This window comes from Dreissena polymorpha, chromosome 1 (assembly GCF_020536995.1).
Source record: "Dreissena polymorpha isolate Duluth1 chromosome 1, UMN_Dpol_1.0, whole genome shotgun sequence".
Classification (NCBI taxonomy): domain Eukaryota; kingdom Metazoa; phylum Mollusca; class Bivalvia; order Myida; family Dreissenidae; genus Dreissena; species Dreissena polymorpha.
Genome location: NC_068355.1, coordinates 200679853 through 200706255, shown reverse-complemented (window position 1 = coordinate 200706255; position 26403 = coordinate 200679853). Strand labels below are relative to the sequence as shown.

The following is a 26403-nucleotide window of genomic DNA, read 5'->3' as shown; positions in this document are numbered from 1 at the left end:
CTTATGTTTTCGTGCCTTGGAAAACAGCCGAAATACTTTACTTTAAAGCATTGAGGTTTTAAGGTTCTTGTACGGGTGTTGAGTGTACGTGGTTTATTTAACGTTAATGTGACTTATAGATTAGAACAACTATGTCGCACCTTAAACGGATGTCGAACGCTGTAAGTATATTTTTTGGATAAAGTTATTTATGTATAAAATACATTTTGTATCACCTGACACCTGTAATTATAGGTCGGATGTTATATGCGGTTACATAGAAAAAATACGGGCTTTATGCATGTGTGTAAAGTATCGTATCAGATTAGCCTGTGGAGTCCGCACAGGCTTATCGATGTCGACACTTTTCGCCTTGACTTGATTTTGTTTAAGACTTCCGATGAACAAAACAAATACATATAAGGAAAGTGTCGTCCCTTTTAAGTATGGTTGGACTACACAAGCCAATCTGGGACGACATTTAGCGTACGTGCATTAAGCCCGGTATTCCCAGAGCGCGACTTATATATAACACTTCTGTGTTCACCTTCGTAGCTTTTTATCAAAAGTGTTTGATTTGATTTATGAAGCCATTCAAGCGAGGTTTAATAACATGTTAAGTTAAAAACGTATTTATTAATGCTCGATTGCAACACAAGCCTGAGGCTTATCCAAACGCTTTTGAGTCCGCCTCCTGGGTATAACCACCGCTTGGTGTCGTTTGGGGAGACAACGCTCCCACAGTGGGGATCGAACCCACGACGTATCGGTCGCTAGACGGACACCGTATCCATGGCGCCACGTTTGCAACAGGTAAATTTTCACTGCATATCGGTTTTGTACCAGAAAGCGCCTGTCAAATAATGTAATTTTATAAGATTACTTTAAGAAAATATACTTACTTTCAAACGAAAATTTATGCAATAAACAATTATTTATAATGTCTACGACAAAATAATGTTATATTAATCGGCATGTTTTAAATTAAATAGACAACTGATAAAACTAGCCTCGAGCAAGACGTAATACAAGAAGATTTAGTTTTTGTCCCAATACAAGACTGTGTAACAATGGTGATCCACGAGGCGTTACCGTGTCACGTAAAATGTCTTGTTGTTTTAATCCCCTTAACCCATTTACGCCTAGTGGACTCTCCCATCCTTTTAAATAAGATCAATTTATTTCCAAAATAAGGGATGTCTAGTATATGTATTTCTATATTTAGAATATTTCTTACAGACATTACTTTAAGCAAACAGCGCAGACCATGATGAGACGCCGCATGATGCGGCGTCTCATCTGGGTCTTCGCCGTTTACAAAGGCCTTTTTTTCTAGACGCTAGGCATAAATGGGTTAATGTATACGGATATGGTATAAAACCTTTTTTACATTCCAAAAATATTTCCTTTTAAATTTCCTTTACAAAATAGTATTATCAAAAACATATTTCAACATCCGTGTCACTTATTATAAAAAAAATCATCATTAATCTTAATTATGTTGACATTTCCATTAAATAACGTAGATTGCTGTCGACTGCATCGTATTTATATATTTACTTGAGTCAACACATTATGTATAGCTAACGGTCGTTAATATCGCGATCATATGATTGGTAATAATACCTTTTTCTCGAGGCTAGGGTCGTCCGTAATAGATTATTTATTAACTAAACCTTGTAATTTTATAAAGCTGAGCGACTAGCGACTTTATGGTTCATGAGTTTAATGTGTGGAGTGATCACTGTCCTATTTCTTTTAGTTTTCATTGTAACACTGTTATTGAAAATTGTACAGATGATGGCGAAAGCTTTGTTATTCATAAATGGTCGGCAGAACTGAAAATAATTTCAGATCTTGTCGTATTAAAAAAATACCTGCTTTGAATAATGTTACAAGTAACGTAGATTTGAATAACAGATCAGCAATAGATAATATGTTGACTGAGTTAACATCAATTATACATGATGTAACAGATCCTTTATTTCGTAAGGATGTTACAATTACAAAAAATGTCTCGTTTAACCAAACAAAAAAAGTAGATGATAAGCCATTACTTTACCTAGATTGTAAATGCTCAAGGCAGTTGTATGTTGATGCATTGTGTAATTTCAATCGTTATAAATCATCTGCACATAGAGAGCAATTATGTTGTTTTTTTTAAAAAGATATAAGCTTATAGTTAAGAAAAAGCGAAACTGCTATGAATTACAACAAATTAAGGAAATTGAAAAGTTGAGATTGTCTAAACCAAAAGAGTTTTGGAAATATTTTAAAAGCAAAAATGTTGTTAATCATAAATTGTCTTTAGACTCTTTTTTAAATACTTTTCCGAACTAGGAAACGAGATATGTCGAAATGGTAATACCGAGTCTGAGGATTTTGCGTCAATTTGATTGTTGTGATGATACTGATGATAGTTTGGATCAATCAATATCTGTAAATGAAATTTTAGAAGCTGTAAAATCACTGAAGCGAGGGCAAGCCTATGGGAATGATTTTCTGCTAAATGAGTATTCTATTGAATCGATGGATACTTTGTCCTCTCACTTATGAGACATATTTAATAAAACATTAGAAAGCGGATTTTTTTCCCAAGTAATTGGGATGAGGGTGTTATTATACCTCTGCATAAAAAGGGAGATAAAAAATAATGTTAACAACTATCGTGGTATAACTTTAGTTAGTTGCTTATAAAAAATATTCACAGCTATATTAAATAAACGAATTAAGACCTATTGTGAGGAAAATTGTATTTTATCTGATGCCCAATTTGGATTTAGAAAAGGTAAATCTACTATTGATGCTTTATTTGTTTTATCGTTTATAGTACAGAAATATATTGATGATAATACACGTTTGTGTATTTGTGGATTTTAAAAAAGCCTTTGATAGCGTTTACAGAAATTGCCTGTGGCTTAAATTATATAAAAAGTGTATAAGAGGTAAACTATTGCGCATTGTTAAAGATACCGGTATGTATAATAAAGTTAAATCATGCATTAAGCTATGTAATAATTATTCCTTTTTTGACGATGCTGGAACAGCATCGTCCAAGGTTTGATAACCATCTAAAAAAAATCACAATGGCGACCTATGTAAAAGACCGAGCCAGTCCGATTGAGATAACTCGATTTTTTAGGTTACTTCCCTTTTGCATTCGCCACTGCGTAGGAGATTGCTCGTCATTGATAACAGTCTCATAGCAGAGTTGACGTTCGTGTTTCAACATTCAACAATGGCCGCCCCCGTGAGAGTCTCGATTCAAAACTTTCTTACTGCATAAATTGGCTTGTTTCACTATTTAGAAGCTGTCATTTAGGATATATGAATTATTTATTCACTAAATCTCCGCTTATGACAACAATAGTTGGAATTCGAAGGATATATACTCGATGTGAATGAAGGACTTTCTGGATCGTAACAGCTTGACACGGCAAAACTGGCATACTGATATTTTTAGTTATCAATATAAGTCACATTGTGCTTTATAAATTGTATTCGAGCATTTTGCGACTTATTGAATGACTATGATACCCGATATCAACATTTCATCGGGGATTTGCAGATCACCAAGCTGTCCTGAAATTCAACATTGATTTCAAACTCTTTACTGGTTTGTACTATTTCTTAGTGTTAGTACTTTTTATCATTTTAAAGTTAAATGAACTGTGTCACAGTAAAAGAGACATTAAGGCGATTGTGGCCAGTTTGGATCTAGATCAGCCTGCAGTCGCTTGAAAGCTGTTTGCTTAAAAGCGTTTTTCTGACAATAACAAATAATTTAATTGGATACTGATTTGACTGCGCTTTTCCTGTGACCTGCCTCAAATAATAGAATTGTCATTAATCAAATTATTTATTTCGAACATTAATCAATTATTTTTCTTGTCCCTCGGGATCAATGACTCCAGCACTTTCCTGTTGAGAATTGAATACTGCTAAAGGCGATGCTAGGGGGCGTGAGAGATGTTGCACCTTCCAGTATCGCTCGATTGTTCATTGTCGGCTCGGGTACATGTACCCCGGGTACTCTTAAGTATACTTACATGTATCCCGGGTACGATAAATATACTAAAATATACCCGGGAAATTTAACCCTAAATCAGTCGTTGTCAACTATTTTGTAATAATTATATGTACACATTTATGTCAATTTTCTGTAGAATGGCCTCTATATTATCGGAACACATACTCAAAAAATCATGTTGATGCAGTGTTTTTTGAAGAGAAGTGTGTTTAAGATAATCGGTTGCGCGTTTTACGACATCGGATTTTGGGCGCGAATACAACTCGGGTACAGTCTAATATGGACCGAGTACAATTGTGTTTATTTACCGTACCTGGGGTACATGTAAGTATACTTAGAGTACCCAGGGTACATGTAAGTATACTTAAGAGTACCCATGGTACATGTAAGTAGTACCAGAGCCGACAATGACCAATCAAGCTACATTATCCCTCATCAACCGACTCCAAAAACCGAGTCGGCAATATTTGACTTAATGTTTGGTTTGGTTGCTCTCGAGGGATCGAAAATTTCAGAATCTTCCTAAAAGCCCTACGGGTTTGATCCCCAGAAACGACATCGAAACTAGCATACTTTGTTATCTAAAAGGCTGCTGAACCTGATATACAATGAAAATTTGAATTTTCTCTCACATGATGTTCATCAGTCATATTATATATAAACTTACAGCAGTAGTAAACAACTGGACAATAATTAATGAACGCATCTTTCATTTGTCTTTGACACTTTGATTTTGACATGGCCTAGATTTAAATATGTGACTGGACTTTACCAGCACTCTTGTAACAGAGCTAAAGTTTAAATTTACCATTGAAGATCACCTAAATCCAGATTTGCTATTATAGACGTGTGGGAAGTTTTAAGGGTGTGACAAGTAAGCAAAAATTGGTCATTACCCAGAGACCACAACTGATCTATGACTGTATTAAAACAAGAAAAATCAGTGCCTGATTTAGATATCCTTAGATAGGTCAATAAAAACTAATTTCATAAGCCTGGTAACAGTTTTACGGTAATGCTACCAATGTGTCACACCAGGGCCTTGAATTTGAAATCTAGGACATGCATGGTCATTTCTTCATGAAATCAGGACACAAAATTGTATTTTAAGTCCTTAATTGACCTGGCTATAGTTCTTTGATTATTATAAGCTCAATCAGTATATTTATATCATTATTTATGCTTTGTGTATTGTAAACATATACACAATCATGCAGTTACATGATAGCAATAAATAATATCAAAGCTACCCATACTATAAAGGTCATTGACAAAGACTATGGTCAAAATGTGAACACATTGAGTGTAATCGCCCTCTCGTGCCAGCAAAAACAACACGTTGACAGGTTGTCATTTTTGACAGTTCTACTTTCACTTTCATTTTGTGATATCAAACTATTAACAATTATGTGGCTGAGAAAAATATCGCCATTGCTTTTTATGCCCCCGGTAGGGTGGCCTATATCAGTCGAACTGTCAGTCAGTCAGTCAGTCAGTCAGTCAGTCAGTCAGTCAGTCAGTCAGTCAGTCAGTCAGTCAGTCAGTCAGCCAGTCAGTCAGTCAGTCAGTCAGTCAGTCAGTCAGTCAGTCAGTCAGTCAGTCAGTGTGTTAGTCTGTCCGTTCGTCCGAAAACTTTAATGGTCATAACTTTTTTAATATTAAACATAGCAACTTGATATTTGGCATACATGTGCATCTCATGGAGCTGCACATTTTCAGTTGTGAAAGGTGAATGTGAAGGTCATCCTTCAAGGTCAAATGTCAAATATAAAGCGTCTGTCTGTCTGTCCGAAAACATTGGCCATAACTTTTTCAATATTGGTGTGCATGCGTATCTCATAGAGCTGCACATATTGATTGGTAAAAGGTCAAGGTCATCCTTCAAGGTCAAGGTCAAAGGTCAAATTTTGCAAAATTGAAGATAGCAACTCCATATTCGGCATGCATGTGTATGTCATGGAGCTGCACATTTTGAGTGGTGAAAGGTCAAGGTCATCCTTCAAGGTCAAAGGTAAAATATATGGCTTCAAAGCTGCGCAGCAGGCGGCATTGTGTTTCACAAACACAGCTCTTGTTTAATATATTTTCTGCACATTTCTTCAAAAAACTTACATCAATACACGATTTTCTTCGTTAATTCAATCATTCCTGACAGACTTTTGTACATATTTCGCTTACATTTTGACGCGCGTAGGTAGGACCGCATTACCGCTTCTGAAATGTGTATTCATACTATTGCCTTCGAGGAACTTATCTGATGTTTGACGGAAAGGGCCGAAAATGTGCGAGTGTGGGTCAAGTTCCCCACAGGTACTACTTTCCCGTTCCCCCAATTTTTTTTCCGCACCTAAAATTTTTCGTACCCAATATTTTTTCGTACCCAATTTTTTTTTCGTACCAAATTTTTTTTTCATCCCCAATTTATTGTTCGTACCCAAATTTTTTTTGGTCCCATTTTTTTGTTCCCAAATACTTTTTTGTACCCAAATTTGTTTTCATACCCAAATTTTTTTCGCAAAATTTTTGTACCAATTTTTTTTTTCGTACCAACATACACAATTGTGGTGATTGTGGTGATGTAAATAAACTTAACTTGATGCTTTTATATCCATCCTCTCAAAAGCATCGTCACACCAGTACTGTCAGTACTTTGATTTAAATATGCTGTAGGCTTACGTCATAGGGAGGTAATCTCGCCGATTTTATTTTCCCTGTTTATAGATGACCTCGAGTTATTTTTACAACAAGATATAAATTGTGGTTTAGAATTGAATGATATTATCTTGATATTGTTGCTATTTGCTGGCGATATGGTAATTCGCCAAAAGAGATTAACAAAAGTTTACTTTTATTACATAGTTATTGTACTAAATGGAGTCTAGATGTTAATGAAGATAAAACGAAAGTTATGTTTTTCAGAAAAAGAGGCGGTCTGTTGCAATCAGATAATTTTGTATATAATGGTTCCCCACTGGAAGTGGTAAATGATTTTTACTATTTAGGAACAGTTTTCAATTGTACTGTTTTTTTGCATTGAACAAAGAACAACTAGTTGGTAAAGCTCTTAAAGCTTTGAATGTTTTATTGACTAATTGTAACAGATATAAATTGAAGCCAAAACTACTTTGTCAATTGTTTGACTCCTTTTTTGGATCTACCTTACGTTATGCAGTAGAGATTTGGGGCCACAGTGAATCGAAGGTTATTGAAAGGGTTCACCTAAAATTTTGTAAAAGGATACTAAATGTAAATATCAGAACTTCAAATGCTGCTGTATATGGTGAATTGGCACGTTATCCATTGTATATTGTCAGATATGTTAAGATAAATAAATATTGGTTTCGTTTACTTCAAACTAATAATATTATTCTCAAAGAAGTGTATAATATGTGCCTAAATGATTGTAATAATGGTAAAAGCAATTGGTTAACTAAGGTTAAAAATGTGTTATTTCAGTACGGTTTTGATTATGTTTGGAATGATCCATTTTGTGTCAAAAGTAAATAATTTATACCAGTGTTTAAACAGAGAGTGATTGATACTTTCATACAATTATAGCATGTCGAAAAGTATAATAATGGTGTGTTAACTTTGTATGCAAATCTTAAAGTAAACTTTGAGTATGAATCATATTTAGATATATTGCCTAGTAACCTAAGATTCTTTATAAGCAAAATAAGAATGTGTTCTCATCCATTGCGTATTCATACTGGTAGATATGGTGTAAATAGAGTTGAAAGAAATGAACGTTATTGTACATATTGTGATATGCATGATTTGGAAGACGAATATCATTTTATACTTATATGTCTTAGATATAATGCTATTAGACAACAATATATTGAACGATAATATTACGATAATCCAAGTGTTATTAAATTCATTGAATTGTTAAATACTAATTGTAAGAATGTTCTGAAAAACCAAGCTCTTTATATTAAATTAGCACTGTCTCACAGAACTGCTATTACTTATAATTAAAAATCACTTCATCCTCGTATAGTTATTTAATTGTTAAATTGAATGTGCTTCTTTTCCCCACTGTGACTTTATATTAGTTTGTAATTATGTAATGATTATGTACATATTGTACAAGTCGTAAATAAACTTAGGTTCTGTTTTATTTTTGTAACAATATACACCGCAAGGTGACTTCGATAGACACCATTCCAGGGTGCAAAATCAACGGGGATCACAGGGGTTTACGCACGGGCTGGACTGAATGTAAACACACCTTTGAGAACTTTATCTTTGCAAAGATCTCAAGTTTTTAAAAAACATTTTGTGAAAATCTTTGGTGTACGAAAATACAATTTTTCGTGCATTTTGTATCGATATCTAGAGATTTTAGAATAAATCATTGAATACGTCTTAAATCGGTGCCAAATTTTCACCTTGTGTGCAGCATAACCATTAATTTAATGAAGGACCGGAATGTCGTATCGGCTGATCATAGCACTTACCGCACATGGATCTTCAGAAATGTTTACTGAACGAGGCTAAATTACAGATACATTGTTAATCATAATTACAAAGAAACCCATGCGTCGACTGACTACATGATGAAATATGACATATACTTGCAGAGTCTCCTGTCTAGGCAGTTAGGATTAACTCTTAACTATACCGGTTCTCTGCTCGAGCGCACCGAGCAAGGCTTGGAGAAGGAAATACGCAGGGAAAGCTTCGTCCCACCGCGGAAGAATAAGATTGCGAGGTACGTAAGTTGAAACCTACTAGTATTTATTTTAGATCGATTTGCATCGAAGGCCTAAGGCTTTTTGATAAGATGTTTTTGCAAAGAGAACCAATACTTGGTGTCTTTTGGGGAGATCGAAAGAACGCTCGCACAATGGGGATCGAACCCGTGACCTCTCGGTCTCTAGGCGGACACCATTACCATTACGACAGGGCGATATACTTAACTGGGCACTTTAGAAAAATAACATTGTGAGATGCATTACTTGGCACTTGGGAAAATAAAATTGTGAGCTACAGTTCTAGTCATTTGGGATAATACAATTCTTAGACGCGTTACTGCGCATTTGGTAAGACGATTTTATAGTACGTTACTGGCCACTTGGGATGCTAAGATTTTGAGATACGTAACTGGGCACTAAAATAATATTATGGGGAGGTACGTAACTGGGCACTTGAGATAATAAAACGGTGATGTACGTGACTGGGTACATGAGGGAATCATATGGTGAGGCAAGTGACTGGGCACTTTAGATAATAATATGGCGAGGTACGTAACTGGGCACTTGAGAGAATAATAGGGTCGGGTACGAAACTGGGCACTTGAGAGAATAATAGGGTGGGGTACGTGGCTGTACACTGGAGAAAATAATATGGCGAGGTACGTAACTGGGAACTTCCCAAATAAGTAATGGTTATTGTTTTAATTGCTTTCCAGAAATCACGCTTTACTCAAAATTAATCGAGCAACACTCATTCGTTAATAAAGACTAAACGCACAGCAGTTCAATTCACCGCAACAAAGAAATAGTAGAGGAGGTACTACTGTAAAATTATTAACATTTGTGGAACATTTATAACAATCGCGGTACTGCTGTAAAATAATTAACATTTTTGGGACATTTATAATAAAGGAGGTACTACTTTAAAATTATTAACATGTGCGGGACATTTATAACAGAGGAGGTACTGCTGTACAATTATTGAAATTGTGGGGCATTTATAACAGAGGAGGTACTGCTGTACAATTATTGAAATTGTGGGGCATTTATTTTTGATTGTTTTGGGTTGACCGTTTCGCGAATTTAACAAAATCACGTCGGAAAATGACTGAAGAAGATTATTTTTTCCAAAATCATATATCAAGGAATTTACGTGTCCATGAAAAAGTATCTTTTTATTAAAAACAACTCACGAAATGTTCATGCCGACGAATGCAAAAGATCCGCGCTCTGTGAAAATGGGGTTTAATGCATGTGCGTAAAGTGCCGTCCCAAATAAGTCTGTGCTGTCCGCAAAGGCTAATCAGGGACGACACTTTCCGCCTAAACTGCAGACTTTATTTAAACGAAAAATATCATTTAAGCGGAAAGTGTCATCCCTGAGTAGCTTCTGCGGACTGCACTGACTAATCTGGGACGACACTGCGGACTGCACTGACTAATCTGGGACGACACTGCGGACTGTACTGACTAATCTGGGACGACACTGCGGACTGCACTGATTAATCTGGGACGACACTTGCACTGACTAATCTGGGACGACACTTGCATTAAACCCCTGTGCACAGACCTCAGCCTAAACGATTTAGCAGTATTCGTGTTTTGTTTCACAGATTGCGCCATGACGGGGAGCTAGTCCTTCACAGTAAGCAAGTGCTGATGCTGATCGTGGTGTTAAATTTAGTGGATTGTTGCCTCGTTCTCGGAGAGCTTATTCTCGATATCCACTATATAAAAGGTTCGGAAATGTATTAAACTATTAATCCGCCTTGAAACGTACGTGTTGTATTTTTAAATACATAAAAGGTTCTCCATTAAATATATGAGTTTAATTTTTCACTATAGTCAACCTTCAACAACCACAAACTTTTTTGTTGTCATTTTATATACCGGCACAAACAAGATTTTTAAATGCATTCATCTGCCATAAAAAGGATATGGTGGATTATTTAATATATGAAATGTTCGGGCATGTATTAATTCGCCATAAAACTCGGGTGTTAAATGTGTTACTATATAAAATAATCAAAGATGTACTCATCCGCATTCATTCTTAAAAAGCTGTTTAATTATATGCCATGGAACTCTCACGACCGTTATATGAACGACCGCTATACATTTAATGATTAAATGATTAGTTATGAGTATTGTGTTGCTATTTTATTGTGCGAGGCCATGTTGTGTATGTTGTCTCGTGTGTGTCCGTATACGTGTATCTCTTTCTACCTGTATATGTATAGATGAGAAATGATTTGGGAAAATAGGGTTTAATGCATGTGCGTAAAGTGTCGTCCCATATAAAAGAAGCCTCTGCTTACGGAAAATCCAGTTTACATTGAAAATGTCGTTCCTGATTAGCCTGTGTGGACGGCACAGACTAATCTGGAAAACACTTTACACGCATGCATCAAGCCCGGTTTTCCCAAGCGAGGCTATGATGTATTTGCCAAAAGTTTTCGAGCGTTCGAGTCTAAAGATATTACAGGTATAATAGTTTGATTTTATTTTGTATTTGGCTTAATATGTTTTGCCTTAAATAAAGCAATTATGAAACCCCAGAAACGTTATAAGGGCCCGTATCCACCAATACAATCTTATTGATCTAATAAATAAAAGACTTAGACCCCCCATCCGCTGCAACTGTTTATTATGCCATTACAAAAGATTAAGCTTAATGAAGAATGGTGTACATAGAGGAGGTTAATTCCAAATTTTAATTGTAAATTAGAGCGATTCTTGAAAAAAAATGTTTAAATAATATTCGTAATTTTTAGACCTAAGTTTAAGAACTGTTTGGTGAGTGTGGGCCCGGGACAGAAATGCTTGAATTTAATTGCACGTATTGTATTTAAGCCAAGTGGCCGATTGCCTACACAATAAAGGAAAATACATTTAACATGTTACTTCACGTAACAAAATTGATTACAATTGAATTCGCAGGACTTCGCGACAAAACAGAAGAGCGGTCACAAAAGTTCGTCGACACGATGGTCAAACGTTACCCGGATGATCTGAGCGACTTCTCGACGGACAACTTGGACGATCTCTATGCGCACCTGTACACGGCCGACTGCCGTTGGACTCCGCGCGTTGACGTTATGTATATGCCTGGGGATAACATCACGTTAATTAACGGCACGTTTCAGCCTGACGTTGGCGCTGGTAACGCGTCGCGATTGAGGGCAAGTACACATGTTTGCACTCGTTATTATATATGAGTCTTGCTCTAAGAAAATGGGACTTAATGCTTGGGCGTAAAGTGTCGTCTCAGATTAGTCTTTGCAGTCCGCACAGGATAATCAGGCAATACACTTTCCGCTTTTATGATAAAAACAAGTGTATTCTGAATTAAAATCAAGTCTAGTTGGAAAGTGTCGTCCCTTACAAGCCTATGCAGACTGCACATACTTATCTGGAAAAAACCTTACGCACATGCATTAGGCCCCGTTTTCCGGAGTGCGGCTCATATGTACAAACCTGTATTGGTGCATCGCTTACGCCATGTATTTAAACTCTTAAACGCCAGATTTACTTGTATATACAAATGTATTCACGTTCAAATATAATTTGAAGCTGCCTTGTTTATCTGATATAATTTTATATAAACAACATGTATACCATCGTGTACACAACAAGACACAAATGCATTTATTGTTTTATAAATATATACTATTGTTGGACTAGTAGTAATACCCGGACTGTAACAATACGCAGAGGGGGTAATCACGTGACAAACAAGATGGCGATGTCCATGCCGAGACAGGTATTTTTCGCCATTGGATACCCTTTTTTACTTTTATTAGTTGTTTAAATAACGCTCACTTTTCAAGCACATCGACAAGAGGGTGACAAACGTTAATATCGTATTAATATTCGTTCTATAAATCGACTCTACTCGCTGCGAAATTGTATAGCAAATCACAAAATAACAGCACCCGCTAAGAAAAATAACAGCGATAAGTGTCGAGATAAAGAACGAATATTAATACGAAATACACGCCTATCAATTTATTGCTGATATGCGGCCTGGAAAATTAGCGGAATTTAAACAATTAATACATGGTATAAAGAGTATACAACGGCGAAAATACCTGTCTCTGCATGGACGTCGCCATCGTGTTTTTCAAGTGGATCCGAGTACACTAGTAATGTATGCAATCACAACTTCAATCACAGAAAAGTGCTGATCACCCGACGCTCCCACCACACCCTACAGCCAGCAACATCCTTCGTACTATACCGGAAACGGTGTACGAAACCCGGCAACCCAGCCTCGAGTCCCACGGCACTCACGGCGGTTCCCACGGTACTGCGGGTCACTCGGTGTGGGAGGACGTGGCGCATGGTCTTCACAAGGCTAGCATCACCATCCTCGGAATCCTGTTCTTTGAGGTAAGCATAGTGTATCTAAATTTTGGAGGCTCGACCACGGGACATTGGGCTAATTCCATGTGCGTAAAGTGCCGTCCTAGAGTAGCGCTTTTTTTGGTAAGAAGGGACTTCCTTTAAACGAAAACTATCATACAGGCGGGAATTGCCGTCTCTGATTAGCCTGTAAGGACTGCACAGGCTTATCTGGGACGACACTGTGAGGACTGCACAGGCTTATCTGGGACGACACTTTCCGCATATACAATAAGCCCTTTGAATAACTGAAGCTATATAGGTGGACATGTTGAATATAAGAAATTAACACTCCAGAGACACTTGCAGGAGTTTAGTTCTTGTTAACCTCCGGCAGTATTTTATTTGAAGCAAATGAGCGATAACTTCAATATAAACTCGTTACAAAATGCAGACTCAGGCGCGGTGGGGCGAAAAACCTTGGAGCAATATGTATGAAACTGTTTCTTACATGCATTCGTCCATTATACATGTGTCATGATTTCAAGTATGGGCTTTTAAGTCAGACAACATGTTTGTTTATTGTGGCCTTCGCTTGACGACGTACAACGTTGTCTCATATTTGGGTTTCACGCTTGACACACGGCTGCTCGTGTTATGACATTAAATTTATCAAGTCTTAAACAAAAAACAACAAGAATAACACCAAAAAACAACTTACGCGGTCATAGTTTCAATGACGCACCTGCCATAATGACTTATGATGGATGAGTAATATATATCATTGCAGAGCATCCTAAAGATTATTTGCATGGGGAAAGAATTCTTGTCCAAGAAATTGGAGGTAAGTTTTTACGTTTTTCAATGTTTGTGTTTTTTTAAAGCAAGCATTGATTCTGTGTTTCTGTTTGGTACACGTGGGCATTGTTTTCGAATGCGTTTAGTACGTTATAATGTGCAATTGCTCCCAGAATCTTATATATTTTATTCTAAATTAAGGTAATAATTCCTTAAAATAGTGCAAAAAAATGCGAAACCTTGATAATATTCGTTGAAGCACTTGGGGATATTTATTTCGTACAAATTTGAAACAAATGGATTTGAAAATATATGATAAGTTTCGCGTGGAATCTTGCATATGTAAATTTAAACAACGGGCTATAAATCCTCAAAAAAGCAATCGTAAATGCTTGACAGTAAGCGCTGTAAGCAATTTTTTTTTCGCTTATGGGAGGAGGTTATTTTACGGATCAATGTATATATTTTTTTGTTTTAAGAATATCTTGCATAGTGGTGATTTTTTGTGTAAATTAGAGTAAATAAGTACTGCATTTTTGCCTATTACTTTTAGTACAACATTTATTGCCAATAATGTAAAGCTAATTGTTTTAATTAATAACTAATCCACAACTGATCACAGGGGAAAGATCACAGGGACTGGGCAAATGCGCGAAAATTTCTGGTTTTTTATAAAAACAAAGCATAATCAAAATATATTTATTTTGTGGTTTTTCTAATTTGCTTATTTAGTGGAGAATCAATGTAGTACGATATTTGACGACCTATCGCGCAAGCAAGTTTATTGGAAGGCGTAGTGGTACGAAAACGTACAATGTATTAGTTTATTAATAGACATATAATAATGATCGCTATACACAACTTCACCAAATAGCAGTACATAAATGATGTCAGCCGGAACAGCTCAGTTGGGAGAGCGTTAGACTGAAGTTGTTTACACAACAATCATCTAAAGGCCCCCGGTTCAATCCCGGGTTCCGGCACGAACGGAACAGTTCGGCGGCTGACAATTTTGTTCACTCAGGTTAATAAATATAATAAAGCTTTATTTTATGTAGACATTTCCATTTTACTACAATTATACATTTTTATTAAAATTAATGGATGCCGCGTGGTGACAACGTTAATTAACATTTCTTACATCACTTAAATATCTTATAAAAAATACACGTGTTTTTATATTAACAAATAAATGCAAACAACACATCTATTATCCATGTATTTTTATTGTTGTCTATCAAAGGCCCTAAGTACAACCCTACCACATAGAGAGCGCGAAGCGCGACACGTATAATTGATTGTAACAATGAGTTGCGATAAAGGAAGCAGCCGCTTATCAAAGAGGAGCTGTGTCCCAGCAACCCGTTTTCCTAGAGTCAAGCACTCCTCGGATTTTTTTTAAGAACCACAATAAGAGCGCGAAGCGCGACACGTATTACTATCCAGGTGGTATGGGCCCTATAGCATTTTCCGACCATTATGTACATAGTTATCTTCCTTAGAATTTGAGAAATTTTGAAATCGTTGTTCGAAGTCCAAAATTTTCACCCGATTGTACCCAAACTTGCACAGGTTTTTTTTATCAATGAGGACCCAACCCAAACTGTCTATATGAGCAATATCGGAACATAAATCCAGAATTATTTCTCTTTGTATTTAAAAATAAAAGTGAAAAACGGCTTGGTTAGGTGATTATGTCAACATTTTTCATCAGATTCTTTCCAAACTAACAGTGTCTTCATACCAATGAGCATTTTTACCTCATTAAAAATGAGAAACATCGGGACAATAAGTCCAGAATTTTTTTCTATTAAATTTGACAAAATAAACAATTTCCACTTGTTTAAAAGATTTCACAACTTTCGTCTGAATCTTTCCAAACTTGTTAAGTGTTTTTATATCAGTATTACTCGAACCCTATTGAAAATGATAAATATCGGAGCAATAAATCTATTATGATCTTTTACTGAATTTCGAAATGCAGCTTCTTTATGCAATTTACAGTTTTCGTTCAATTTTTTTTCCAAACTTTTACAGTGTTTTCATATCAATTAGTACTCAATCACTATCATAAATGAGCAACGTAAGAATAAGTTCAGAATCATCTCCCCTTGAAGTTGAGAAAAATATGAAATTACGCTTACAAGATGAAGCAGATTTTTAAAGTTATACAGTTCTGTTCCATTAATGAAAACTGCACACGGATGCCAGTAAAAATAGGAAACCAATGTAAATAAAATGAACTATGTTATATTTGGGGGTTACAACACAAAATCATAGATAATGGTTATCAGGGGGTTATAACACAACATCATAATATAATGGTTATTTGGGGGTTATAACACAAAATTATAGATAATGGTTATAACAGTATCTGTTTCTATTTTGTTTAAAATAATCGGTCAATATATTAATATTTACAGTTGATCGTTCCATGTAACTTCATTGAGTGCCTTTTACACTGAAATTCCCGACGCCCTTTGATGCTTTGCATCAATACTTATCTTGTACATACATATGACATAAATTGCATGCAAAGAGTGTGAGGAGTTGCGCACAGGCGCCTTCACGACCACCGGAAGTGCGCTTGCACGAACGCAAGGACGGAATTTTTTCAACTATTGCTATAGCCATACGCATTCCGGCGGTAGGACAGCGTTAAAGTACATCGACCAATCAGCTTCATTTGGAGAATAATGCTTATCTGCTTATCTTAACAGCTATACAAAACAAAATAATTAATTTAGACTTGGTGTTAACAGCGATAACAGAGTAAGCATGTTTATTAATGTTACTTCGCTGATATGACATCGTATTTATTTTTCACAGTGAACGAACTCGTGTTCGGGGTGCATTGACCACACAGTCCAGTTAGAAACACGTGTTTACGATCAGCATGAAGTACATTGACTTTGTCGCTATGCTGGTTCCTGCTACCTCGCGTTTATGTCAAAGTTGCTATTGCCCGATCTTCACGGGACGAAACATTCTATTAAAGTAGACTATTCACCTAAGTTATTTTAATATACATTTGAAAAACTTAGTCATGCACTTACGCAGCATCCAGATGAGGAACAATAATAAACGCACATAGTCAAACGTTATTGGGCGCATGCACAATCTGGTATTTATGCCACCGAAGGTTATACTAAGAAAGTCAATAAAGTCAGACACCTCGATGAGATATGACTGCTTCGGATCGTAGCATGCAATTTACACTCAAACGATTGTTAACACTGCGACGAATTCGCCTTATTGTATTCGTGTGTTACAGGTTTTCGATACGATTGCGGTGATTGTCACATGTGTTTGATACGATTGTGGTTATCATGACAGGTATTTTATACAATTGTGGTGATTGTCAATGGTGTTCGATACGACTTTGGTAATCGTAATCGTGTGTTACATGTTTCCGACACGATTGTAATAATTGATGTGATTGTTACAGGTATATGATACGATTGTGAAAATATTGTAACAGGTAATCGATACGATTGTGGAGATTGTAACAAGTATTCGATACGATTGTGGTGATTTTTTCAAGCATTTGATACGATTGTGGTGATTGTTACAGGTATTTGATAAAATAATGATGACTGTTACATGTATTAGATACAAGTGTGCTGATTGGCAATACGATACTTTTGTGGTGATTGTTACATGTATTCGATACAATAGGAGTGATTGTTGCAGGTATTCTATACGATTTAGGTGATTGAAACAGGTATTTGATATGAATGAAGTGATTGTTGCAGGTATTCGATACGATTGCGGTGATTGTTACAGGTATTCGATACGAATGTGGGGATTTTTACTGGTATCCGATACGAGTGTGGTAATCGTTACAGGTGTTTGATACGAGTGTCGTGATTGTTACAGGTATTCGATACGAAAGTGGTGATTTTGACTGGTATCCGATACGAGTGAGGTGATCGTTACAGGTGTTTGATACGAGTGTGGTGATTGTTACAGGTATTTGATACGATTGAGGTGATCGTTACAGGTGTTTGATACGAGTGTGGTGATTGTTACAGGTGTTTGATACGAGTGTGGTGATTGATATAGGTATTTGATACGATTGAGGTGATCGTTACAGGTGTTTGATACGAGTGTGGTGATTGTTACATGTATTCGATACGATTGCGGGGATTGTTACAGGTGTTTGATACGAGTGTGGTGATCGTTACAGGTGTTTGATACGAGTGTGGTGATTGTTACAGGTATTTGATACGAGTGTGGTGATCGTTAAAGGTGTTTGATACGAATGTGGTGATTGTAAAAGGTATTCGACGCAATTGAGGTGATTTTTACAGGTATTCGATACGATTGTGGTGATCGTTTCGTTCGTGGTAGACGTGGTGCTTCTAAGGGGCCTCACACACTACAAGGTGCAGGACGCTCTCCTCATCCTTTCATTCCTGTTGCCATGGAGAGTCATCCGAGTCGTCAACAGTACGTACACTTCCTGAGAGTTTGTTCAGCCGCCCCTTCCGGTCATAAAATATACAGCATCGTGTACCTATATTAAGAAATATTCAGCCTAGCTCTGGGTCAATGGGGGGGGGGTATAAATGTGCGGAAATTGTCGTCCCTGATTAGCTTGTGCAGTCCGCACTGGCTAATCGGGGACGGCACTTTTGACGCAAACATATTTGTCCTTCAGAAGAGAGACGTAGACATTACATTAGAGCGGAATGTATCGTCCCTGATATGCCTGTCTGGACTGCAAAGGCAAATCTGGGACGACATTTAACGCACATGCATTACGTCACATTTAACGCACATGCATTACGCCACATTTTTTCAAAACACGGCTCATATTTGTTTAATTGCATTCAGTTGCATACAAACACATTACTGTTCAGTTGTTTAAATTAGCTTCACGGGAACCATTTATTTTTGTTATGAACATATCCTTTTAAGCTCACTAACTTGTTATTCGTTCCGTAAGCACATACATATCTGAGGCGCAACTATAACATATTGCTGTTATTTCTATTGTTTGTTGCGCGAAAGTGGGTATAATGTGCGCGTGTGTTGGTTTGCGTGCGTGCGTTGCATGCTCGGACAGTCTGTCTGGCTATCCGGTTAACGCAGAAGTTTGTACACGCTAAAGACCGAACCAAAATTTTCTATCTTTTCATGAAAACACCAAATGTCAAAATTATATATATGAGCAGCGTTCTGAGAAAACTGGACTTAATGCATGTGCGTGAAGTGTCGTCCCAGATTAGCCTGTGCAGTCCGCACAGGCTAATCAGGGACGACACTTTCCGCCTTAACTTGATTTTCGTGTAGAAAAAAGTTCAAAAGACTTCTTTTAAACGAAAAATACCATACAAGCGACAAGCGTCGTCCCTGACTATCTTGTGCGGACTGCACAGGCTAATCAGGGACGACACTTTACGCACAAGCATTATGCCCAGTTTTCCCAGAACGCGACTCATATAATTAACATTTTTACCTAACAGTGAATCTAGTATGATCATAAGTTATGAGTGCTGGGAAACACTCCGGGGCCCTGACATAATGCAGCCTCGGTGCGAAAGAACCTATAAATAATGCTCATTCATTCAGCCTTGTTTTCTCAGAGCGCGGCCCATTTGTTGATTCTTTAAATTTTGGTCGTAACTTGTTCTTGTCGTTAGATATTTTATTAGACAGGAACCTGCCATTAAATACAAATTGCCTCCGGTTTTCTGGTGGACACACATTGAACTATGCTTTAGTCGCCGTTCAAACTGGTCAAAATGTTAACTCCAATGGTAAAGCAAAACTTTAAAAATATCCACAGAGCACTCGTACTTTTCACCAACGAGCAAATACTGTAGAATCATGTATATACGGCGGTCAACAATTTCGTGGACGACAAACACCCAAACATTTTCCCCATATATTAGCCCAGTGTCCGCTTAGTTAAACATTTATGTTATCTCGAGTGTATCGGGAGGCTACGGCTTATGTCTTGATGGGAGATCTTAAGATTGCCCACACAGTGATTGAACCCATACCTCTTGGCCGTAAGGCGGACACCATATCCACAACGCCACGGCGACCTAACTATGTCCGCTTGCATGTAGAAAGCTGGTTCGATTCTCATAGCGGGTTCGTTCTTTAGATCTCCCACAAAGACGCCACTTACTTCTTCTATCCAGGAAAAGGACACGCGAGCGTTTCAATAAGCCTTTGGATTTCGAAAATGTAAATATCAAAAGACACAAACTCGGATATTCTACCGTACATTCGCCTGTCGTACGCTTGTAGGTCTGATAGTGGCCGTGCTGGATCACGAGCACTTCCGGCTGAAGATGCTGTACAAGGAGAAGAAGATGATTTCAGCGCAACTTGAAAGGCTGGAGGAAACAGAAAAGCGATGGGACGTAAGGAGAAGTTATTGGTGTTGTTTCCATACAATCCCTGTAGCAATTCGGATAATATTTTATCTTTAAAATGCAAGCAGGATTTAAGTATTTTTGGAGCATGAATGTCGAAATAAACCATTGAAGCCGTGAAACAACTTGCTAGAGCCCCATTTTTCTAATACACTTTGTTTGTTTTTACTTAAGATTGAAACAATCATCCAATTACCACTAATTATTTTACTAAGGTATTTAATTATTCGATAGTCTCGACTCGCACGATTTGATATCTTGCCACATACGTTTGTTGTACCATATACATTGTGTCTAAAGTCGAAACTTTACTCTAAATGCATATAATAGTTTTTTCGCGAAAAGATAAAAGATAAAAATGAGCGACAACATCGGGAAAATACATCTAGTACTTTGGCTGGATTACTGACATAACCTTATGTTGGCATTTAACCTATTTATGCCTAGCGTCTAGAAAAAAGGCCTTGGCAAACAGCATAGACCCAGATGAGACGCCGCATGATGCGGCGTCTCATCAGGATCTGCGCTGTTTGCTTAAAGGATTTTCTGTAAGAAATATTCTACATATAGAAATAAATATACCAGACATCCCTAATTTTGGAAATAAATTGATCCAATTTAGAAGAATGGGAGAATCCATTAGGCATAAATGGGGTAAACAATAAACGAGTGAAGTATGACCGTACCTACACACAATACCGTACTGTGGTTGTTGTTATTTTTAGTTTCACCTTCAGAAGATTGAATCGTTTTGCGAGAGCGAGGGCATCCCGAAGTGGAAGATCCGCCAACATACTGGTGAGCGCACGGAAATAGGGTTTAAATGGAGAAACGCTCTGGGAAAATGGGGATAAATGCATGTGCGTAAAGTGGTATACACGATTAGCCTCTGCAGTCCGCGCAGGTTACTCAGGGACGAACATTTCCGCTCTTATGTAAGGCAGTATCTTCTTAGCAAAAATCCAGTTTTGGCGGAAAAAGTCGGCCCTAATTTGACTTTGAGGACTGCAATGGAAAGAGTCGGCCCTAATTTGACTTTGAGGACTGCAATGGAAAGAGTCGGCCCTAATTTGACTTTGAGGACTGCAATGGAAAGAGTCGGCCCTAATTTGACTTTGAGGACTGCAATGGAAAGAGTCGGCCCTAATTTGACTTTGAGGACTGCAATGGAAAAAGTCGGCCCTAATTTGACTTTGCGGACTGCAATGCTAATCTGCGATGACACTTTAAGCATATGCATTAAGGATTTTTTCCATGACGAAATTTATTGAAATAATATTTTTCTGTGTGCCAATAGTTAAAAAAAGTTCGGTTAATACCAACATTCAATTGGCTTATCAAAAGTGTATCATTATTGACTAATTGTATACGTATTTCGCTGGTGTGTTCCTTTTTGAACAGTTGTAGTAGAAGTAGTAGTAGTAGTAGTAGTAGTAGTAGTAGTAGTAGTAGTAGTAGTAGTAGTAATAGTAGTAGTAGTAGTAGTAGTAGTAGTAGTAGTAGTTGTAGTAGTAGTAGTAGTAGTAGTAGCAGTGGTGGTGGTGAAGTTAGTAGTAGCAGTAGTAGAAGTAGTACAGAAATAGTAGTAGTAGTAGCAGTAGATTAGTAGTAGTTGCTGTAGTAGTAGTAGTAGTAGTAGTAGTAATAGCAGTAGCAGTAGTAGTAGCAGTAGTAGTAGAAGTAGTAGTAGTTGTAGTAGTAGTAGTAGTAGTAGTAGTAGTAGTAGTAGTAGTAGAAGTAGTAGTAGTAGTAGTAGTTGTTGTTGTTGTAGTAGTAGTAGTAGTAGTAGTAGTAGTAGTAGTAGTAGTAGTAGTAGTAGTAGTAGTAGTAATAGTAGTAGTAGTAGTAGTAGTAGTAGTAGTAGTAGTAACGTTATCCGAAATCTGTAAACACGAAAATATATTAAATATATATCTGGTAAATAATGACATATCTTTCTTATTGAAAGATAACAACATTACCACACGCAATGTTGGTTTTGGTTCTTTTTAGCTCTGGGCAGGAAGCAGTCGACAATTACCACAATGGCGTCCCTGGCACTATGTGGCATGCTTCCGGGAATCATCATGGGCCCGGCCGACAAAAAAATGTTCAACCGCATTTTTGAACAGAATGCGAACGCGCATGCAAAGAATGACGCACCGAAGACAAATAACGCCACGATTAAAGCTCTCGTTTCGGCCACCGCCGGCTTAAAGCCAATCAGGATCAATAAAAACCCTTCTGTGCCAGTAATTAATCTTGATATTATTGACGAAAGCGTCAACTCCGATGATGAAGACTCGGTAGATTTCCAGGAATCAGTTACCGGAAGTGGCTTGAATTTGAGCGTCAACGGCAATAATTTCTACAAGACGCCACGACAATCCATCCAATCGGATCCGGGTCACGGAGTTCTGAACCTTCCGAAAGGAAGTTTTGCTGCTCAAAAGCGCGTGTCGTTTGACCACATGGAAATTCGACCACTCTTGACTCATCAGACATCCGTGTGTTCGGAATACACCGACGCGGTCGAGAATGTAGAAACACAAAATGACAATAATGTACCTGACCCCACACATCCGGTAAAATTTGACAATGTGTAAATGATTATATCGGTGAATTATTCGAATCAGTGCTCAGTGACGTTACCACGTGCTATCACGAGTTGTGCTGACAACGTGACAACTCTAGGATCACACTGGTCTATGTTTCATTTAAAACATTACACGCTTGTTTCGGTTTGGAGCCCGTATTATAAAACATGGTTCGACAAATTCACTTGACGACACATAAACTTAATAACTCATTTTATTTACGACACGTTCGCACAGGCTAATCAGGTACGACACTTTCCGCTTTTATGGAATTTTTCGTTTAAAGAAAGTCACTTCTTTAAGAAAATACGGTCTAAATACGGTCTAATACGGTCTAAGCGTAAACTGTCGTTCATGATAAGCATTTGCGGACTGCACAGGCTAATCTGATCCGGCTCTTTATGCACATGCATTCAGGCCTGTTTTCCAAGAGCGCGGCGCATTTGTTGATTCTTTAAAATTTAGTCGTAACTTGTTCTTGTCGTAAGATATTTTATTAGACAGGGGCCTGCTATTAAATACAAATTACCTTCGGTTGTCTGGTGGACACCCATTGAACTCTGCTTTAGTCGCCGTTCAAACTGGTCAAACGTTAACGTCAATGGTAAAGTAAAACTTTAGGAATATCCACAAAACGCTCGTACTTTTCACCAACGAGCAAATACTGTAAAATCATTAATATTCGTTGGAATAAAATGTTGTGCATGAAAAATTACAAGTTCGTGGTAACGCAAATTCGTTGAATCCCCCCCCCCCGTTAAAAACAACAACAACAAACAAATAAAACAAAAACAAAACAAAGAATAAAACAACTAATTGTTCGTTGCGATTTTAATTTGTGAACCGCTTAACCCACGAAATTCATGTCACATTATAATGACGATGTCACACGAATAATGACAATGTAACAGGAATAATCACAATATCACACGAATATCACGATGCCACACGAATAATCACGATGTCTTACGAATAATCTCGATGTCACACGAATAATCATGATGTCACAGAGTAATGACGATGTCATACGAATAATTACGATGCCACACGAATAGTCACGATGTCGCACACATAATCACGATGTAACACAAATAATCACGATGTCGCACGAATAATCACGATGTCACAAGAATAATTATAATGCCACACGAATAATCACGATGTCACTCGAATAATTACGATGTCACACGAGTTATCACGATGTCACACGAGGAATCACGATGTCACACGAATAATCACGATCGTGCAGAACCTATTTATGCAAACAAGTAAAAAAATGTACCCTGCGTATGTGTAGTTAGGTAATTACTTAGGCACTCCTTTACTAATAATAAAAAAAAATCAGAATGAGCGTGTAACATTAAATTGTACGTGAGCACAAATCATATACAGTATTCTTCTTAAAATACCCCCGCACAAACTAGCGTATGTGAAGAACAACGCTTCAAGTGTTGTCAAGAGATTTTGCGAAATAAACGCAACATTTCGCGCTAGCAGTCGCCTATACGTATAAATTTCGTCACTTCCGGTGCAACGGCCGCTTAACGCTGCCAAAGGTTGTACATACTCTGCATCTCGTCGCACGTGTAGGAGTCGTACCTCGGCACGCAGTACCCGTGACGGTCACTCAGGAGGAAATTCCCGCCGCCGGAAAGCCTGATGCAGCAAAGAGGTCCGTTTGATCCGCACTCCGTGTCGTGCGCGCAGCAAGGGTCTCGGTAGAAGACGCAAATCTGCCCAAGCTTGAAGCATTTCTTATTATGGAAGTCCGATTCCATGGAATATACGTCCAGTATCTTATATTAATACAATTACTACAGAAATATTAAGCTATTTGACCATGAACACATGTTGATAATTAAAGTAAAGAGTGACAATGACAATGACCACGGTACATTTCGTGCCACGAAAATTCAGGAGCACACACCGCCTATGCTGACTTTAAAACCAATCAGACAGACTGTCTTTGTTTGCAAGATTGTTCACATGATTGTATTGCTATCTGCAATGCTATTGACCTTAATGTGGACACACAAGCCTGGTAAATACGGTTGAAATTGTTATCTTCTGTTATCTGTTTTATTTCCTATCAAGTCCAAGTATTTCCAAGCTCTGTTATCTGTTTTGTTTCCTATCAAGTCCAAGTATTTCCAAGTTTCATCATAATCTGTATTGCAGATAAGGAAGGTAGCGTAACGCATGTAGTTACCAATGATACCAGGCGCTGGAGATTGCGAATATAATTGTCTAGCTTAATTGAAACTCTCGTGATTTCAATCATGTCCTTCTATCTTTTGTTCTAAATACTCCGAAGCAACACAACTAGCCATATATTTCACGGCGTCAGGCATAGTAATATTTTCGGCGCGATAATGCGTTGCTAAGCGTGTTAATTCGCGTCTAATAAACATCACTTTGTAACATTTGTAACGAAACAGTACAAATAGTGGATTCCTCGTATTGGCTGCTCCCTGTACTGCTTCCTGTACTGCTGTTTGCAACATCCGGATCCATCACGTCTCCAGCCGACTCCTCTATCAGCGGAACATTTCTCTCCAGGCATAGGCTGTGTTGGCGCATGCAGAAAGTTTCTATTTCACAGAACGTTTTAGGTTTAAAGGCAGGCATATGCCAGTACGATGGAGACATCTTCTAACAAGTCTTTGCCTAACATATAAATGAAGGATTTAACCAAAGTAACAAAATCCATGTTGGCGGACAAAATACATAAAGCCCTATTTCGTGAATAATCGTCGGATGGTAAACTTGATACATTAGTTAAGTTTTGTTTAGTTTAAACCAATTTAGTTTAGCTCTATTGCATTGAAAATACTTAGTACTTATTTGACGCGCTCTGAAGTCCGTTTCCTGGGCCTAAAACACAGCCCAAACCCGCGTCCATTTAAACTGTTTTAAATCAAGTTATAAACCATCTTTTTGTGTACCTAATGCCTTTTGACTATCAACGGATAATAACAGAATCATTTTCACGAGATACAGTTCGTCACATAAACCAAACAAGAGCATATATAGACGACCATAGCCGCATGCTCCCATTATGGACACATTCGCGTTGAACAACGCACATTGGTTGCTAAACTGATATCAATATAAATATATTGTTTGAAATTAGATGCGTAAGCCTTGTATGCGCACTCGAATATCCGTTTTCAATGAACCGGTCTTTTTTACACGTGAGTTATCAATGTCCATCAATATATCGTTAGTGATCAATGAAAAATTCTTATGCATAGGTGTAGTACTGGATGCCATTTCTGTTTTAAAAATCACCCTCTCGATCTTATGAAAAATACACATTGTATGTTGATAGTTGGTAGTTTATATATGGTCTGTCCATGTGTGATTAAATCACATGTTCGTGGCGACTGACGTGTTTATTTAAGTCAAAAGGAAAGATTTTACAAGAAAAACAACACCAAATAAATTAAAGATGATAAAATGTATTAAACACATATAAAATTTATTAAACACACAAGAAATTCATTATCATGTACTACTCACACATAAAGCAACTGATGTAAATCAACAAACAAGTAATGTTAAGAAAGTACTAAGTTCGCATT

At 37.4% G+C, this 26403-nt stretch overlaps 1 protein-coding gene across 1 annotated transcript; it reads left to right on the top strand.

The window, feature by feature from the left end:
- Positions 1 to 24940, top strand: LOC127864617 (uncharacterized). The gene is made up of 10 exons (XM_052404423.1): positions 1 to 161; positions 8596 to 8726; positions 10323 to 10447; positions 11650 to 11891; positions 12886 to 13101; positions 13844 to 13897; positions 18165 to 18303; positions 20116 to 20231; positions 20969 to 21041; positions 22236 to 24940. Exons 1-10 carry the CDS (start codon positions 132 to 134, stop codon positions 22826 to 22828), a joined length of 1719 nt encoding a protein of 572 aa, XP_052260383.1. The 5' UTR covers positions 1 to 131; the 3' UTR covers positions 22829 to 24940.
- Positions 24941 to 26403: the final 1463 nt, after the last annotated feature.